The 19,624-nt window shown below is 38.3% G+C and overlaps 2 protein-coding genes across 4 annotated transcripts in view; one reads left to right on the top strand and one right to left on the bottom strand.

The window, feature by feature from the left end:
• Positions 1-19,624, bottom strand: part of LOC145734683 (uncharacterized) — a 133,852-nt gene that overhangs the window by 40,517 nt on the left and 73,711 nt on the right. The gene's annotated exons all lie outside the window — the stretch shown is intronic.
• Positions 1,446-19,579, top strand: Shab (potassium voltage-gated channel shaker cognate b). 2 transcript variants are annotated; one of them, XM_081988183.1, is made up of 13 exons: positions 1,446-1,751; positions 5,385-5,715; positions 5,766-6,053; positions 6,595-6,715; positions 6,835-6,911; positions 10,668-11,514; positions 13,975-14,132; positions 14,218-14,376; positions 14,481-14,582; positions 14,637-14,882; positions 16,138-16,795; positions 18,429-18,613; positions 18,666-19,579. In XM_081988183.1, the coding sequence occupies exons 2-13, from the start codon at positions 5,497-5,499 to the stop codon at positions 18,822-18,824; spliced, it is 3,219 nt and encodes a 1,072-aa protein (XP_081844309.1). In that variant the 5' UTR covers positions 1,446-1,751; positions 5,385-5,496; the 3' UTR covers positions 18,825-19,579. The 2 variants fall into 2 exon arrangements, with proteins under 2 accessions (XP_081844309.1, XP_081844308.1); XM_081988182.1 differs by having other exon boundaries at positions 18,429-19,579.

Here is a 19,624-nt window from a genome sequence, read left to right as displayed (position 1 = left end):
TGGTTTTATACAGGGCGTTTCAAATAAGTGAGTTATGGATGATTTTCTGGAAAAGTGCACAAAAATTTAATCTTAATTAGGGATTTTTTGGGCCTACTATACTAACGGCGACCATTTTGGATTTTCTTCAATCAAAGTGATTTTTTTTTAACTAACTTGAACCTGAGGAACACAAATCTGACGTCCATTTTGCTCTAACCGGCACTGTTTCGGAGATGACCTTGAAATTATGTCAATTTTGACACTTTAGGGCGTGGCACCCTTGCAAAATGACATTTTGACACATGACCTTTTAAGTCACTTTTGTACTATTAACCTGAAGGTATTTAAGCAGTTGAGGATAATTTTGAAAATAAAAAAATTTCTGAAAAAATCAGAAGGTATCACCCTTGAAAATTCTTGACAATTCTAGTTTTTAATTTTTCAAGGTCAAACGGTGCATGGTACCAAAAAAGTGTATAGAAGGTAAAAGTTGCATCCCATCGAGGTGCATTTGTGGTAAAAATGTCAGACCTCTAACTTGAAACGTTTCTGAGATATTGAGCAAAAACTGCAAAAAGCGAGAGTCAATTTTGACGCCCTCTAGCGCCTAAACGGGGCAACATAGCCGTGCCCACTCAACGTCACGTGATAGCCCCGTTCATTAGCTTTCTTTGATTATACGGTGTGTTTATACAGTGTGTTTCAAATAAGCGAGTTATGGACGATTTTCTGGAAAAGTGCACCAAAATTTCGCTCAAATTGGGAATTTCTACTTCCAAGGAGGGTGGTCAAGTAAGGCTGTTAGAGCAAAAACAATTGAATATCGATACAAACATTTTACATCAAGTAGGCCTGGAATTTGACGTAGATTCCAAAAATCGAATAAAAAATTTTAAGTTTGGTTTGTTGCTCAAATTTGGGACACCCTGTATACTGATGGATTATCTAGCAAATATCTACAAGATTCATATAAAGTATTTTTTTTATAAAATAAAAATTAAAAGTTACAAGGATGTTAAAATTTTTTTGAATCACCCTGTAAACTACTCCACAATTTGTAGCCTTTGAAATTTTCTTTTGACCACCCTGTATAGCGTTTTTACCTAAAACGTCGAAAAACTGAGTTGTTTGATTTTGACAGTTTTTACTGTTACATCTCTGCGCAAGGGTATACATTGACTGTACTAGTTTCGTCGGGCGAGTGGTTGTGACGTCACGGCGGATGCTTGTGTTCCTGCTAGTCATTAATTTATTAGGATTTTTATGAACATAATTCTTATTAATACAAAATATAAGAAGTTTAGGATAGGCTAAAGGTTTGCGGAGAACGGATCATAATAGTTATATCAGGATTAAATGATTCTGTAAAACAGGGTGTAACAAGTCCGAGTAGACAAAAACCCACCCCCTCTACCTGAAGATGTCGCCACCCCCGTGTCGAAAGTCGAGGAGCGCCGCGATGGTGACCTACATCCACAGTGTGCGACACCGGCGTCCCGACGCTCGACGTCTCTCCCGAAATCGCGCCTTTCGTCCCGAATCGATCCACCATCGCAAACACACACTTTTTCCGCATTAAATGCACTCGTTATTTATTTGTCGGCGTCCAGAATTGACCGATTGTTTCCCGTTTCCCAGTGCGTAAAGGGGTTTGTGTTATGGATCGGCTGCACCCTCACCATCACCGTATCAGCGCTCATTGATTTTGTTCTATGGACATATCAGTTTGGTCGCGAATTATTTATCAAGAACGCAACGGTTTCGTACAGGTCAGTATTATTAAGGGTGGTTTGGTTTTCTGGTAATTGACCACCCCAATCCCTTAAGGGTGTAGCTGCGAAACAATGAAAACACGAAAAGCTTTTCCTTTCAAGGCCCTTTGCGATCCAGAAAAATCATTGCTGGTGCAAGACTATCTTTAAGCTTTCTTTAAAATCTGTATTATGGTTTACTCTGTAAAAATACAGAGTTAACCATTTTTTAACATATTTTATGTAACACTGCTATTTAGTGACCTTTTAAAACACTTATTGTGCGAAAAGTGAGTAAAAAATGAAATTTTCAGAATTTGTAGGTGAAGGTATATTAGTGACCCAAATTTCGTCACGGTCGGTTCATTAGGAATGATGTGAGTAAAGTGGTTCAATGTGAATAACAGTTTTAACAGAAAAGCAATTTTTGAAGCCTTTCTTATTTAGGAATGACAATTTTGATAACCTCTGAAGACTTGTCAGCAAATTTTAGTATACATTTTGTGACTTGAATACAGAGAGGGCTTGATCTTAGCAAAACCGTTTTGTTTTCGTAAACGAAACACTTCAGGCCATTAATAAAATTGGCAACAAGCAGAAACTCAATGTTATAAGTAGTTCTGGAGTGGTCGTGAGTAATGTGTGGAATTTACATGGATAACATCATTATTACGATATAGGAGAGAACATTGAGGGGGTCGGGGGGGGGGTGATAGAGGAAACCAATTTAATCTGAGTGAAACTTTTCCGTTCAACGGGAAAAACTGACGTTGCATGGCGAATAATAAATGGAAGTTCCGGGCTATTGACAAGGTCCGATGAGCATTTGATGAGAAGTTAATGTTGTTTTCCAGTTTTTAGCAGGTTTCACTCTATTCCTATCAATATACAACTCCCCGACCTTGGCAGGCACATTTTTCAGGTCCTAATCAAGTGAATAACAAAGGGCTAACCAACCCAAACAGCAGTTAATTACTTGGAAGTGTAGGAACAAAGGAAATTTCAAGGAACAGTGGCGTTAAATTCCGAACAGAGTACAATGGAGGTGGATTTTGTATACAAAATAGGCTCCCTTTTCGTGATGTTTGTCACTTGATTTTTTTTAAAGCCGGTCAATGCAAACATGCACACTCCTGTTAGTCCCTGGCAAATTTACATAAACGCTCCAAGATTACAGTAATAACCTTTTACTTTAAAACGGGACCCTTTTAGAACGGTTAAAGGTCAACTTTTCACAAAGACACTTTAGGAGTTTCTTTGTTCTCCTTCATAGATGTAGGGTGTGTTGAAAAAATGCTGAACGTGGGAAGTCAATAAATAGAGAAGCTGGTATGTTTATTATTAGACAAACCGCACGAAACAATTGAAAATAGATTTGTAGAGCGCTAAAAGGTCAATAAAAAACAGTGTTGAAAAACATGGGAAACGGTCGTTTTCCGCAATTCAGTCATTTACGACACTCGGTATAATTATTTAGCTTATTTTTTTACAATTTACAGTTAATGGATCCGTAAATTTAGACGGCCATCAAAAGTAAATTTTGACGTGGTGTTTAAACTTCCAAACAGCAGTAGTTTAATCAAAGATCAGCTTCTTTTCAGATGTGTCAGCTTTTTAGATGTGTTTAAACAGTCCGCACAAATACATCTGTTATGACGGTTGTTTTGCACCTGAGGAACCCACAAACTGCCACAACTATTGAACTAAAATTGCCTTAAACCTCTAAATACTATTGAAAACCTTGTTAGTTCTACCTGCTTGAATTGAGTTACATGTTTACCTGGATTATCGCTTTAATTTGAAAGGAAAATGTTTTTCCACTCGATTTCCTTATGGAAACCATTAAAAGCCTGACACGTGTTTTTAAGTGTAAATACTAATCCCATTTACAACATAAGTGACACCCTTCTACTAACCTAGGGTTTCCCACAGATTTACTTCAAAATTAAATATTTTCAGCATCAAACGCATATCATAACTTTATAGACCATAAAATGATTGGCAAAGAAATCAAGAAACATCATTAAAACGTTGATCGGCTATTAATTGTTACATTCAGTGCAAAAAGCTGGCAGCAGTTCGAATAAAAATAAAGCACTCAACTAATAGTCGAAGCATATTGACGGGTTTACTATCTTAAACGTAAACACATCCGGTTTAATTAACCCGTTTAGGTCAGTTTTAAGCATCTTACTGATTACAATTCCTGCTGAGGTAAATTTAGCGCATATCACTAAAACTAAAGTTTATTCGGGCTTGGCTTCCGTTCAAATATGAGACAATCGCTTTGTCGCTAGTAGGATAGAGCGCACTTTTTTCAGAAATAGTTTGTCACAAGAAAAAATTTGCCAGCATTACAATAGTAGAGTACTCGCTTTCATGTTTCACACACTGCTCACTAGAGGGCAGCTGTCAAAAGTGCTAGCACGTATTATTGTCAATTAGAGGGTTAATTTTGGAACAAACATTATAAACTAGCTGTTTTTTAAAGATTGCTACACTATTATCATAATAATGTAGCTAAAGATTGCTATACTATTATATGAATAACCTACCTTGGCTTTTAACTGGTAGAAGAAGCTTCTATAAGTAGTTTCAAAGCGCCAAACTCACCCAAAAGCTTACATATTTAATAACTCCTTGGATATGTTGAATATGGTATTAAAGCTACAAGAAAAAACTAAATAACTGACTAAATCAGTAAATAAGAAGAATACAAACTTACTGTGTTGCTGTTCAAGGTAATTGGGGTAAGTAGCCGCTGTGGTTAGGTCCGTACATTTGTAGTCCTGGAACAAACATTACTCTCAATGGTCACAACAGCAGATACTATTGTTAAATTAGGGCAAAACTGATTCAGTTATATACACTCAAATTAAGGAAAAATCGTAAGAAAAAAGAAATAAACACGAAAGTTTGTTTATTCTTTGGCTGCAGCCCCCATGTTTGTTTGAATTTTTGACATTTGACAGAACTATCCTCCAGTCAATGAATTCATACTTGTACGATAGTCTTGGACAGGGTACGGTTGAAAGTGTTTTTTGGTTTTACAGAAAATGTTAATTTATTTCATCTAACTAGACTTTTTAATTGTTTTTTGATTAATTACAACTAAACTCTGTGTACGATTAAGCTGTGTGGATTTTCGGTGGTCGAGATCCAAAAAACGGAGGCGTAAAATGCAGTAATAATTTTATAAAAATATGAAGAGAAACCGGCAAATGCGACCGGCCGATTTTTCGGAAATAGCATCTTGACAGTGGCTCGTTTGGCAATTTTCCACGGTGCGCGTCTTTATATTTAAATAACTCGGTGGCGTCATCACGGTCATAAATATGGTGACGTCACACGAAATTTTTGGCGGTCAACGACGCGTTTTATTTGCGGTTACGACCGAACAGAAAACCCGTGAGGATGCTTGTAATAAATCGAAACGTTCGTTAATGTACTTTGTTACGACCTTCACCCCGAAATTTCGTATGGGGTGTAACAGCCCTAAAATAATAACGATTTTCCTACCAAAGTGACCCATGAATTGTTTAGGAGAAAGTAATTGGTGTGTCCCTGAGTTTTTATGGTCGACTTCCCCTAAAAGAGAGATGATTTATTCAAGTGATTGATTGAAAGTTTATAATTAGTGACTTTTTGTAGATAATTATGGCGTTTGACTGTGAACAAACCAGAGACGTAGGTGGTGGCAAAAGCAGTGGCGGGGAGTCATGGTTGCGGCACGGCTAGCCTGGGGCACACGTGCCCATCATCGATGATGGGCGACCGCGACGGCGGAAGCGGCGAAGGGGAAGGGGGGCCCGCCGCCATCGCCGCCGTGCGTTGGGATGAGCCTGCGGCCGCCCCCCTTCCCGGATCGCCACCCCTCGACTGGACCAGTGAACCAGCGCCCCTACCGTTGCACCTACAACGGCAGTACTCCAAGAGCATGACCTCGTTACCACCCGAACCTTTTATGATAATGCGCTCCAAGGTACACTAAAATTCAAACCAAAATGGTGTGACGTCATAAAAAAATTTCAGGCGTTAAACAGACGAGTGCTCCTGAACGTGGGTGGTGTCAAGCACGAAGTGTTGTGGCGCACGCTCGATCGACTGCCTCATACACGATTGGGGCGCCTGCACGATTGCAACACTCACGAAGCCCTGAGCGAACTGTGCGACGATTATTCCCTGATCGACAACGAATACTTTTTCGACAGGCACCCAAAGTCCTTCTCGTCCATTCTGAACTTTTATCGCACAGGAAAATTGCATCTCGTCGACGAAATGTGCGTTTTAGCGTTCAGTGACGATTTGGAGTACTGGGGGGTACGTCAATGGAATATTGCTATTGTTTGTGATTGGTCAAAAATAGCAGCTTTCAGTTTGACCAATCACAGGCGTAGTTTACTCGATTTAAAGTACTGATGGGTTTTACTAGAAATGATACTGACGTACGTAAATTAAGCCACTCGGAAATCTCTGTGACAAAACTAATCACGGTTGTTTGCGATTATTGAGAGCGTTATCGCACCGGCTCCAATAATGAAATCTTTTCGGCACCGATCAACAAACAAAGAGACGATCGTAAATTTTGCACTTATTAATGTTACACCGGGTGATGGTGATTAATCGCCGCTTAATATACACACACACTTTCCGATCGCTCCATTAAACCGACTCCACTGTGGAAAATCGTTTTTCGTGCCTCGAAAATCCGGATAAAACTAATCAAAAGCTGTTTGTCTGCTTCGTCGTAAATGGGTAGCTGGACGTAATTGGTTTTATTATACGCACGCCAATGGCTTGGAAATGTCAACTGTCTGACGGATGTGACAGTGGATCACATGACCTGACTGTCAATTTTCAGATCGACGAGCTTTACCTGGAATCGTGCTGTCAGCACAAATACCATCAAAGGAAGGAGCACGTCCACGAGGAAATGCGCAAAGAGGCGGAATCGTTACGGCAACGGGACGAGGAAGAGTTCGGTAAGGATTAGGTCTCTTAATTGCGTTGCTGTCAAAGTGACGTTTCTAACTTGAACCAAACAAAAATGTTGAACAACTGGGCCTAAGGGTGGTTTACCAAGTTAAAGGTTGATTTACAGGCGAGGGGCAATGTTCGCAATGGCAAAAATGGCTGTGGGACATGTTGGAGAAACCGACCACTTCGATAGCTGCTAGGGTAAGTTAGTTTTCCATCTTTTTTTTTTGGCATGCCGCTCTATTAACAAAGAAGAACCCACATCTACGGTTATGTTCACACATTTTGTAAATTTTGTACAGGATTGTCTAAAAAACTTTTAAAGCATAGAAATAGTTATTTAACCAACTAGTGTATTAAAGAAACTCAATTTTATTAACCATTTCGATTATGAATAGCTTATTAATACATTACACGGCAAACCGAAATCACGGGCACCCTTGACAATGACAGTTAGTCAACTAGAGAATGTGTGTCTATTTCTCTCTGTTTCATTCAAGTAAAAAAAGGATAAAACTATACTATAAGTGCATTTGGTTGTCTGATACAATTATTGAAAAATTATGCATTAATGGGACTTATTTTGCATTAAAAAACGCTGTTAATACACGGTTAACGGAAAACATTATAAATCTAGATCTCCATTTTAAATAGGAGGCCATGAGGACACAAAATTTGACATTTGATCAAAAGCTATTTCGATAGAGGGAGCCACTTTATTTTTTCTAAAAATCACATGACCCATGATCGCAAAATTATACGGAGGTCACGTGGCCTTTGGATTATATCGTTTAGATCCGATCGAAAACGACTAATTACTACAATATCTACATTTATATGTTAAAATTAGAAAGATTTAGGTTTGGGACAGTTGTAGAAGCTATTATAGTTTCTAGTATCCTCCGGATTTTCAAACTGATTCTAGAGGCCTCTGGCAAATTTAAAAAAAATTGTTTACCTCCGGTAAATCAACTTGTGACACTGTGTGTAAATAAGGTTAAAACCAAAGCAAATGACTGCTAGGTCATTCTCAGTAAAGTATAAATTGAATGTAAATATTCTAGGGAATTCTTCTTTGTTTCAACTTTGGTGTATTGTGAGGCGACATTTGCAGTCCAAACAATCAAAAATTCATGCACGTTTCAGTCAATTTATCGGTTTCTACGACAAAATATCATCAGAATGTTTCCGGCCCGGTCAACGCCGAGTTTCCATTAAATCCGGAAAAGCGACTGACGGGAGTTTATTAAAACTGTATTTAAGCCGAAAGGGCGTCGCCTCCCTCCACCCCTTGGTTGGGGGCAACTTTCGGCCGTCCAACCTTCAACAGGTTGCAAATGAAGACGTTTCCATAACCAATTATGGCACTTTGCCAAAGGCGTTGTGATTTGTAAAACTCCTAACCTTCATCGCTCTAATACTTAAAGCGATTAAGGTTGAGAGTGTTCTAATAATCCAGCTTTTTAGCGTTTAAGTGCTTAACCTTAACTCTCTTTCTCTCCACTTTTGTTTTGCAAATGATTATAGCGAATGGGTAAACGGAACGACCAGTGGCTTGCTTTGCCAGAACTGGACGTGGTGCGATCAGTTATAAATAAGTCTTTTTCGTCCAATTTAGACTACGTATAACTGGTTGTTGGTTCTGGCTTGATGTGTACATTGCTTCCTCTTTTTTGATCTTCCTCGATTTGTGTATGCCTAATGGACTAACTAAGTGCTTCAGCAGGACAATTCAGTGTTCAGACGCTTTCATTTTTGTTTGTATCACCGTTGAAAATGTCTTGTCAACAATGAACAAGTCACTTAAAAAAAATACACATTTGCAGGGTGATGATTATAGTGTTGTTTTTCAATTTTTGAATGATATTATACAGGGTGGTCCAGTTTTAAATGTCAATAATTCACCAATCCATAGCCAATTAAAAAATAAGTTGACATTTATGATGTCATTTTCCTGAAAAGTGCTTCCTAAGGAAAATACAGTCCTTCAAATTTCTGTTTAAAAAATCGTTTTTTTTTTGTCATAACTGTCAGACCGTTGGAGCAATATTGATCAAATTTGGAACAAGCACTTTATTAGACGTTATTACGGTCAAAGACCCAAAACTAACCTAACCCAACTTAAAAATTGTCTTGGAAACGGAAAATTCACTTAAGAAGTTTAAAAAATATTATTGTAGCCAGTTTTCATAGTTTCCAGACAAACTAAAAGACTTGAAAATTGAATTAGAAAAGATAAAAATTTCAGAAGCTTAAAAATTGTGTTTGTAACCAGTTTTCATGCAAATCGAGAGACTTTAATACTAAAAATTGACTTGTAGACATAAAAACTACTTTTTCAAGAATTTGTTACTACAAATTCACACATTTAAACCTTAAAAATTGACTTGAACCCCAAAATGTGACTGAACTAATGAAAAGTGACATCAGAAGCTTAAAATTTGCATTTGAAGTAAGTTTTCATAATTTTAAGACAAATTTCAATAGTTTAGTCTTGAAAATAGTCTTAGATGCAGGACATTAACATTAGATTCATGAAAATTGTCTTGAAAACGAACTTTTCGTGCTTTTTGCTTTGCTTTTCATTTTCTTCGAATTCTGGACTATTTTTAGTGCTTCAAAACTGCTTTCAGCTTGGAAAATCGAATTTCAAGACTATCTTTACCAAGTTATTGACATAGCAAACTTAAAAAACAATTTTTACATTCTTCACAGACTTAAAATAGCATTCAAAGCTTTGTCACTATTAAATCGACTTTTAGACACCTCAGTGCTAAAAATTCGGGTATTTCTTAATAAACTAGACTGTTTTTAGGGTTTTAAGGCTGTTTTCAGTGCCTCAAATCGAGTTTCAAGACTATCTTTACAAAGTTTTTGACTTATCAGGCCTAAAAGCCAGTGTGTCCACTGACCATAGTCTTGAAAATGTTATTTCAAGCGTCTTCACTATTAAATTGACTTCTACACTCATAGGTGCAATAAATTGTAGCATCTCTAAGAAATTCAGACTGTTTTTAGTGCTTTTTAAGACTGAAAAATCGAGTTTAAGACTATTTGCAAAAGTCAAGTTTCTTCAGTAATTAAAGTAAAAAATTTTGGTACCAAATGCTACAATAATAGTCTTGAGAACTAATTTTTAGAAATAAAATAGTCCGAAAATTTAATTTACTTCTAGACTTGTTGTCCAGTCCAGAAAATTGAGTTGTACACCAATTAAAGTCTTGAAAATATACTTTTGGACTCTCTTTAGTCCTCTAGCATTAAAAGTCAACTTTTATATTATTTTTAGTAGTAAAAAATGACTTTCATGCACAATACAATCTTTGTCTTGATTTCCGGACTTTTTTTAGTTCTTGAATGCCAGTTTCAGACACTCAACCAGGATGGCAGTCTGAGAAAGCGAATCATAAGACCATTCCTAGTAGTAGAAAAATTTTTAGACTATTCAGTACAAATTTGGACTTTCACAAGTCTTGGTTAACTATAAAACGATTTTTTAAATTGAAATTTGGAGGACTGTATTTTTCTTAGGAAACCTTTTTCAGAAAAATGCAAGTCAACTTATTTTTTGATTAGCTATCAAATGGTGAATTATTGACACTTAAAGATTTCACTTAAACACCATTAGAAAGAGGATCAACAATACTACAAAATGAGCCAAAACGGGCCTCTCTAGCTCTTCATATTACCGAGATATTGAATTTCAAAAAGTAGTATTTTTTTTTAAATTTTTATGATACTTAAGGTTGATTTTCACTTAACGTAGAACATTGTTTTCTGATTAAGTTCAGTATTGGCACTGTTTGAAACATTTTAGGTTGAGAAAGACATTTTCAACACACTTTGGCTTGTACAAATCAACATTTTCGTACTAACTTCCTCAAAAGCTAACCAGATCGCAGATCGCGAGAGTTCGGACGAATCACGATCACCACCATCTGTTTAATTGTATTGCAGGTAATAGCGATCGTATCCATATTGTTTATCGTACTGTCCACCATCGCGCTGACCCTAAATACCATTCCCAGCATGCAAGAACACGACGAGAAAGGGAATTTCCAAGACAACCCCCAGCTGGCCATGGTGGAGGCGGTGTGCATCACCTGGTTCTCGTTGGAGTACATTTTGCGGTTCAGTGCCTCGCCCAACAAATGGAAATTTTTCAAAGGGGGCCTGAACATCATAGACTTGTTAGCCATATTGCCTTATTTCGTGTCCCTGTTTCTGCTCGAAACGAATAAAAACGCCACCGATCAGTTCCAAGACGTACGTCGCGTAGTGCAAGTGTTTCGAATCATGCGAATCTTAAGGATACTAAAATTGGCCCGTCACTCCACCGGGTTACAATCGTTGGGCTTCACCCTCAGGAACTCCTACAAGGAGCTGGGACTCCTCATGCTTTTTCTGGCCATGGGCGTTCTGATCTTCTCCAGTCTCGCGTATTTTGCGGAAAAAGAGGAGCCCGGCACCAAGTTCATCTCCATACCGGAGACGTTCTGGTGGGCGGGCATCACGATGACCACGGTGGGGTACGGCGATATTTACCCCACCACGCCCCTGGGGAAGGTAATAGGGAGCGTGTGCTGTATTTGCGGGGTGCTGGTGATTGCGTTACCCATTCCTATAATCGTTAACAATTTCGCGGAGTTTTACAAGAACCAGATGCGTCGGGAGAAGGCGCTGAAACGCAGGGAGGCGCTGGAGAGGGCCAAACGGGAGGGCAGTATCGTCTCCTTTCATCATATCAATTTGAGGGACGCCTTCGCCAAAAGCATGGATCTTATCGATGTTATAGTCGATACAGGTAGGCTGATCATATCTTCCAAACAAATTTTGTCCTTTAAATTAATCTTCAAACTAATCGGTTAATGCAAAGATTTTTACTAAAAAACCCCCAAGTTCTCCTCTAATCCATTAGAGAAGACGTTCTAATTAGATTAGTTCTCGCAGGAAATTTAATACTTTACCTGGCTACCAGTATAATCTATCAGACTAGGCAAGATTTAGTGTAACCCAGACTAATTTAAAACTAACCTCAGCACCATCTAACCTAACCTAACCTAACCTAACAGTTTGAATGAGAAACAATGCTTCGAAAAACTCCATGACACTTCAATGTACTGGGTGTGACGTAATTTGAGAGTTTGGATCACAAAGAACGAGAGGAGAAGTTTTAGAAACTATCTAGAAGCTTCGAAAGGCTTTTGAAATAGCTCAAAAACTTCTAGAACAGTTTACATGTTTTCAAATGATCCTAGAAGCTTCTAGAACAGCTTAGAAGCTTCCAAATCCTCTTGAAACCGCCTAAAAGCTTCCAAAGGTGTCTGAAACTATCTAGAAGTGGTCAGATGTTCTTGAAATAGCCTAGATGCTTGTAAACGCTTCTAGAACAGTTTCAAAGCTTCCAAATGGTTCTGAGAAAGCACAGAAGGTTATAGATTAATCTTGAAACATCCTAGACTCTTCTAAAAACCTCTAGAACAGTTTCGAAGCTTCTAAATCCTTTTGAAACCGCCTAAAAGCTTCCAAAGGTGTCTGAAACAATCTAGAAGCTTTCAAAAGTATCTAGAAGTGGTCAGATGTTCATGAAATAGTCTAGAAACTTCCAAATGGTTCTGAAAGAGCACAGAAGGTTATAGATTGATCTTGAAACATCCTAGACTCTTCTAAAAACCTCTAGAACCGTTTCGAAGCTTCTAAATCCTCTTGAAACCGCCTGAAAGCTTCCAAAGTTGTCTGAAACAATATAGAAGCTTTCAAAACTATCTAGAAGTGGTCAGATGTTCTTGAAATAGCCTAGAAGCTTGCAAACGCTTCTAGAATAGTTTCAAAGCTTCCAAATGACTCTGACAGAGCACAGAAGGTTATAGATTCATCTTGAAACATCCTAGACTCTTCTAAAAACCTCTAGAACCGTTTCGAAGCTTCTAAATCCTTTTGAAACCGCCTAAAAGCTTCCAAAGGTGTCTGAAACAATCTAGAAGCTTTCAAAAGTATCTAGAAGTGGTCAGATGTTCATGAAATAGTCTAGAAACTTCCAAATGGTTCTGAAAGAGCACAGAAGGTTATAGATTGATCTTGAAACATCCTAGACTCTTCTAAAAACCTCTAGAACCGTTTCGAAGCTTCTAAATCCTTTTGAAACCGCCTCAAAGCTTCCAAAGGTGTCTGAAACAATCTAGAAACTTTAAAAACTATCTAGAAGTGGTCAGATGTTCATGAAATAGTCTAGAAGCTTCCAAAATGTTCCTAAAACAGCCCAGAAGCTTACAGATGCTCTTGAAACAGCCTAGAAACTTTTAAAAGTCTCTAGAACAGTTTAGAAGCTTCCAAGTCCTTTTCAAACCGCCTAAAACTATCTAGAAGTTGTCAGACGTTCTTGAAATAGCCTATAAGCATCTAGAACAGTTTTAGAAACTTCCAAATGATCCTAAAACAGCCCAGAAGCTTACAGATGCTCTTAAAACAGTCTAAGAATGTCACATCCGTTCCGTTAGAGTGACACTTGACGTTTTTGAAGTCATTGGCGTGGAAACTTTCTTATAAGAGGAAATCTAGCAACAATACACCAATTACTGGTATATGGTTTGAATGTGACAATAAACAAGCAAACGTCACCGTTCATTGTTGTGACAGGACGGTATTAAATCAACTGTCATTTACGTCACTTCACTGTCAAACTGGAGATTAAAAATGGTGGGATTAACATACTAACTAATCTAAACATGCATAGACTAGGGGGCGGAATTCAGAGAAGATCTTAAATTTAGGCTTTTTCTACTAAAAAAGATAATAAAATGCCTATTCTATAATTTATTTTCAAAATTACATTTGTAGGTTCCCTTAAAGTTAGTTGAGTAGGAGATAAGTGATCACAATGATTTAGAGAGATTTCTGAATTCTGCCCTAGGTCCCACTTTTGAGTTTGCTCCACTTACACAAAATTGAGCCCAAATTTGACATTTAATCCTTCCCCCAGGTGACAAGTGCGCCCTGATTGGCGGAAACGAAGGTAGTGAAAAACACTAGTAACCAAGGCAAGGTGGGGCAAAAACTCACTCAGTAGACAGAGTTGTAAATAATATAATGAGGTTAGATTGGTTTGTAAATAAAGTGTGAATTTCTATACCGAAGGGCTGTAGCTTTTTTGGACCTTTTTAGTCAAATCAATGGGGTTAGATTAGGTTTTTATCCAAACCAGTAGCAAAAACGTTCCTTTCGTTACAATTAAACCAAAAAAGTGCATCCACCCATCACCCTTTAGGTCACAATATATCCCACGCAGACGGTAACAGTACAGAGGGCGGGGACTCGATGGGCGGTCGAAATCAAACGGGTACAGGGTGCTACAAAAACTTCGACCATTTCCCAAGCAGCGACCGCAACAATTCTTCCATGACTCCTTGTCTTCCTACCAACGAGGTAACACCAAACTATTTACAAGTATCACCATTTAGAGTGCGCCAACAACACCAAACGCGTGCGTTAAGTAACAGTTTTTGGACAGGGTCCCCCTCCTCCCTGTTCGCCAGGATCTCACAAACGTCAACTGTTAGACTTTAGCGGCTCCAACTCGCTGGAGGAGGACCGTTCGATGATGGCTCCCCTAGCCCAGGACGAGACGCAGCTGTTGCCTGGGTCACCAGCTGGCTACATATCGCCTTCGGTAAGTCACGGGCCACGACTTGGTGGGGACTTGTTTTATTTTTTTTCTGGATAGGTTAGTGGTGTGGATTACAGTAGAACGTAGTGATTTTAATATTGTCGCAGGCCGGCAGCAAAACCTCGGATAATACGAAGAAACAGACCTCGCAGGCGGAGAAAATCGAAGAGTTCCCCAGCGAGTTTGAGTGCTGTTTTTGTAACACCAAGGTCTCCAATATTGAGTTAAGTTGCTGTGAATGGTCTGATTATTAAAATTTGCAGAACTACAAAGAATTTGTGGATGCTGAAAACCTAATGTCACTAGCTACTAGTGACTTTAGGCAACCAGTATGTATGGAAATGAGAGCATTGGAAATTGAGGCGATGAACGAAAAGGCAGCCAATTTGTTCTTCGGGTCCTACGTGGAGGAAAACCAGGTTCCAGCCAGACCAAACGGAGCTGAACTGGCCAGCATGGACAGCTCGGACACTTTTGCCACTTGTACCACATTTCCGTCAAACTCCCAGGTTTGAGCCAAATCCACCTAAAGCTGGGTTCATACCAAGGATGGTAAACAGTAAAGGATTGCTTGTCGATCATTCATGAATATCTCGTACATAGCGTCTCGGGCGAATATTTAGCGTATTGTGCGCCCGAGGATCCACTGTGACGTCAGAATTCATTTGCCGCCGGGAAACAAAATCGGCCGTTCGAGCAATCCTTTACTGTTTACCGTCCTTGGGTTTATACAGCGCACAATGTATAACATAGAAAGTTGGCTTTACAGTAATGCCTACTGTCGTTTATTCAGCGCACAATACCGCATAGAAAGTTCATAATTTTTAACTTTCTATGCAATTCTTATGCAAAAACAGCAGTACGCGAGCGCAAAATTTTGTAATGTCATATTTTGACATCCGCCGTCCGTCATTGTATTGCGTTATTGTTTTGTTTATGAATGGTGGATTTGGATTGTTCCAGAATTGTGGTTTGTTGTTGATTTTGTATTTGTGATTTTTTGGTCATTTAGTGCAATAAAAATAGTTGAAGTGTCTACGGAAAAAACAGAGTTTAGTGGTAAAAATTATCTAGAGCTAATTAGTTTCTCTTTACATCAAGAATGTATTAAACAATTGCAGATGGAACCTTGGCAACAATTGGGGCTTCTTGATGGGTGCTGCAGCTACAGCATTAAGCTTAGATGTCAAGAAAGGGAGAGAATACGGAGGTTTAAAACGCGACCTATGAATAGAAAACGCAATAAACATAGTGTTTTTGAAAAAATAGTTCAGTTTGCAGAAAAACATGATACAGAGCAGTTTTTCAAATGTTCCATAAGTTATTAGCTCTTGTGGGGCCATTCCTGCAGAAAGACAAGACAAAAAATCCAATTAGCCCAAAACAACGTCTTGCCCTCACTCTGCAGTAAGTATATTCTCAATTCCAAATAAAAATGTGTAGTATTGCCAGTTCTGTTTTTCAGTTATTTATCAGAAGGTTGTTTTATACAGGAAATAGCATGGAATAATAACACCTGAACCCTGCCATCTTGTGTTGCCAGTGGTTGGAATCATCAGGGATGGTCGGTTTGTGTTGGCTTTTTAAATATGGAGAATTCTAATATATTGTTGTTATTAAAAATGTTATTATATGTTGTGCGACTGTATAAACACCAAAAAGAAACACTTGTGATATTTTGTGCAATGTTATGCATTAAGTTATGCATTGTGCGCTGTATAAACCCAGCTTAAAACACTTCCAATTATAAAACTCCTTGTACAGGCCGACCTAACCGCAGAAATCCTGGATTCGACCCTGCTAAACATGGACAGCAACCTATACGTAAACCCGCTAGACAAGTCCCTAGAAAATAGCCCCGCCATACCTTCCATGCCGATTCAGAATCAAAAAATGTCCGCAGTGAAAAAGTCAGCAAGCGGGGATACTGGATTGCGCAGTCTCGGTTCCACTCCCATTGAAGAAAAGTCCTTCCGGCCCTTGCAGAGCGCGGACAAGGGCAGCCGCAACAGTTTGGACGAGTCCCCGGGTCCCAGAAAGCCCCGAACGCGATTCCAGTTGAGAAAGAGCTCCGTGAGGGACGCGGGGTTCCTGTTTCAGATTCCCAGACCGCAACGGACCGGCGACAATCAGCGATGCTCCCAGGACAGTTTGGAGAAACGCAGCAAAGCAGGACGGGGACTGGCGTCCGCCGCCAGAATTCTGAACCAGCACCTGTTTGGGGACAATCCGGGCAGGAACAGCACCAGCAAGTCCTCGTTGTCGGTGGATTCGATCGACAGCAGGGACACGGCCACCCCACAGCTGGTGGAGCCGCATCGAAGATCCAGGTCCATTCTGAAGAAGGCGGACAGTTGCGGGAATGGCCGCAGTAAGGAAGTCGATCCGGAAAGCGAAAGACTTATATCGGATAATGGATCAGGTCAGTTTAAATTTAATTACTGTATACAGGGTGTTCCTAAATATCCTGTACAAACGGAAGGTTTTTTGACATTTTAGCTTACAGAAAACCTTCTAAGTGTCACCTCCAAACTGTCTAACAATTTAATTCCAAAACCGTAAACTGTCAATCTTTTTTAAAAATTTGACAATTGTCATAGATTAGATGAGATGAGTATTTTTGTTGAAGTGATGAAAATTATCCAACAGTCTTTGTTTTTGACTAATTTGACAGAATGAAAAAGGACCGAGAACGTCAAAGTTGGCAGTCTTAACAGGGAAACAATGCCTAAAACTGTCTGACTACTTATTTTGACAGGTTTTCCAACATACACACAATTAGGAAGTAAGCGAAGTTGCCGCGTCAATTTTGACATTCCACAGACAGTTTTGATTGGTCTGAGACTTTAAGTTTTTTTTCTGAATTTGTGCACTTTTGACATTTGCCATTTTTTTAAAGATTTTTTCCGATTTTGTCTTATATTGATAGCTGTCATTATTTTAAGATTCTTTTTCTCAATTTGTGCACTTTTGACATTTGCCATTTTTTTAAAGATTTTTTTCTGATTTTGTTTTATTTTGACAGTTGTTAATTTTCAAGTAATTTTTCCAGAAATATTAATTTTTGACAGCTGCCATTATTTTAAGATTTTTTTCTCAATTTGTGCACTTTTGACATTTTTGTAATTTTTTAAAGATTTCTTCTAAATTTGACATTTCAAGAAATTTTTCAGAAATATCAATTTTTGACAGCTATCATTATTTTAAGATTTTTTCTGAATTTGTGCACTTTTGACATTTGCCATTTTTTTAAAGATTTTTGCAAAAGCAAATGCTCGGTTTTCAAGATACAGGATGCCAAGTTTTCATTAATTGATTGATATTTATGTCTACCAGTGGCGTTCCCAGGGGCTGTATCACAAAAAGAAAAAAGTACGCCACTGATGGGGGGCAACAAAAAATTTTATTTTTTTTGTTTCTGAACATAATTTTGTATTTCGCTTCATTTTTGAGAAAAAAAAATAAAAATTACCAAAAAAAAAATAATTTACAAAGAGCTTGAAAAACATTTTTTTTTAATACATATCGCTTGCCACTGCTTTTATGATAACTTCTATGATTAAAGTAAACAATTGATATGCAATATTCCTAACCTTCAAATAGAAGAGCTACAGCCAATAATGGTGTTTTTTTTCTAATGGATCACCCGGTATATTTAACTATTTTCGGAACGTGCTCAAAATTCTGCAAATATTTTTACAAATAATTTTTCGAGTTTTGTTTTTTGATGAACCTTGTATATTGATAAAAAGAAATTATAGAGAGGACCATTCATTAATTATAACTCTGGAATCATGGCCATAAACAAATTAGGGTAGAATATAAGACATGTTTACAATTTTACAACAAACTAAAATAAAATATTAAGAAATAAAAGAAAAAAAATTGAAGTTACAATTTTGTGGTAATTTTTGGATTCAACTTTTCAAACTACATTAAATGGCTATTTCAGTTTTTTTAATTACATAGAGGGAAGTCAGAAAAAGGGGATTGGTCAGTCTCGAGTGGAAAAATGATATTTAGGAACACCCTGTAGTATAATCTCTAATTTTTAGGTGTGTTCGACTTGTCCAATTACTCACCGGTACTAACCGCGGGTAATAAGTTACAAAACAAACGCTCAAAAATGCAATCCACTGCATATCAACAGGAACTGGACCGGACCAGAAGCTTCAAGTCGCAACTGCTGAAACTGGAGAGTATCGTGAACAAACCGGGCGACACTGCACAAATCAATCAGGTGAGTTTGTTTCCACTCGCCTTCTGGGTGCTCCAAGAGCAAGTTGTGGTAGGTGCCCCTCTACATATGTCCGCCGCCGCCCCCCATAGACAGCGTGAATTTCTCTCCCACCGAGGAAACTCATTTGTTGTCCGTGTTGGGCAATTTGGACGCGATACCCACGCAGGTTTCGTGCCAATATCGAAACGATCGGACTAGACCGACAACGTAGCAGTGCCTGAAAGTGACGACCGAAAAGGACTGCGCAGATCCTCAAAAAATGTCAATTTTAAAAATTAATCCGTTAAACGCCAGACCAGTTCTAGCGTGCGATGGGTTTTTGTTATGTATTTGTTGATCGCGAAGCTTGTTAAGCTTTCTTTGGTTGCACTCAGGGTGGTTTATAAATATATGTTAAAGGACGCAATATACAGAGTGAGCGACTATATATAATAACACTAAAACGACAGCAATAACGCTAGAATATATTGTGACACGAAACTAGAAGGAAACGTTTTACTATTTGTACACTGATTGCTTCGCTGATTGGCCACTCACATGACTGATACCTGCGTGTCGACCAATCAGCTTGGCGCTAGCACGCACTGTAAATACGACTAAGTTTTCATTTACACTTTATTTTTGTTATAAAGGAATTGTTGACGGTTGTGGTTTCTAAGTATTTTCTTTAATACAACCAATTTTACCAAAAATTCAAAGGCATTCTTCACGGACACGCTACAAATTCAAAAGACAGGTGATACAATCAAAAATTACGGAGTTTAGGCCTGTTAATGTGATTATTTTTAATTGTTGTAACTGACGAGGCCTAAAACACTGACGAAACTCACCCAAGTGAATTACAAGCGTGTCTTAGACGTTTGTCGCTTAATTTTTATGTTCCAAGTCTAGTTCGTGTAGAGAACGTTTTATTTATTAGTTACTGCCCAATTGTTATATAAATAAATACAAAGTTGATTCTATGAATTTTAGTGGCTTATTTCACCCTTGAAAAGAAAATCAATATTACTT

This window comes from Ips typographus, linkage group LG10 (assembly GCF_016097725.1).
Source record: "Ips typographus isolate SLU linkage group LG10, UJ_Ityp_2.0, whole genome shotgun sequence".
Classification (NCBI taxonomy): Eukaryota; Metazoa; Arthropoda; class Insecta; order Coleoptera; family Curculionidae; genus Ips; species Ips typographus.
Note: the sequence above shows the minus strand (reverse complement) of the source record. Positions and strands in the feature narration are given on the sequence as shown.

Excerpts from the sequence above, each read along its gene's own strand:
- Shab (XM_081988182.1), top strand. The coding sequence starts at position 5,497 with ATGATGGGCGACCGCGACGGCGGAAGCGGCGAAGGGGAAGGGGGGCCC. Across the intron at positions 6,912-10,667 it reads CCACTTCGATAGCTGCTAGG|GTAATAGCGATCGTATCCAT; the intron begins GTAAGTTAGTTT and ends ATTGTATTGCAG. Across the intron at positions 14,133-14,217 it reads CTTGTCTTCCTACCAACGAG|GGTCCCCCTCCTCCCTGTTC; the intron begins GTAACACCAAAC and ends GTTTTTGGACAG.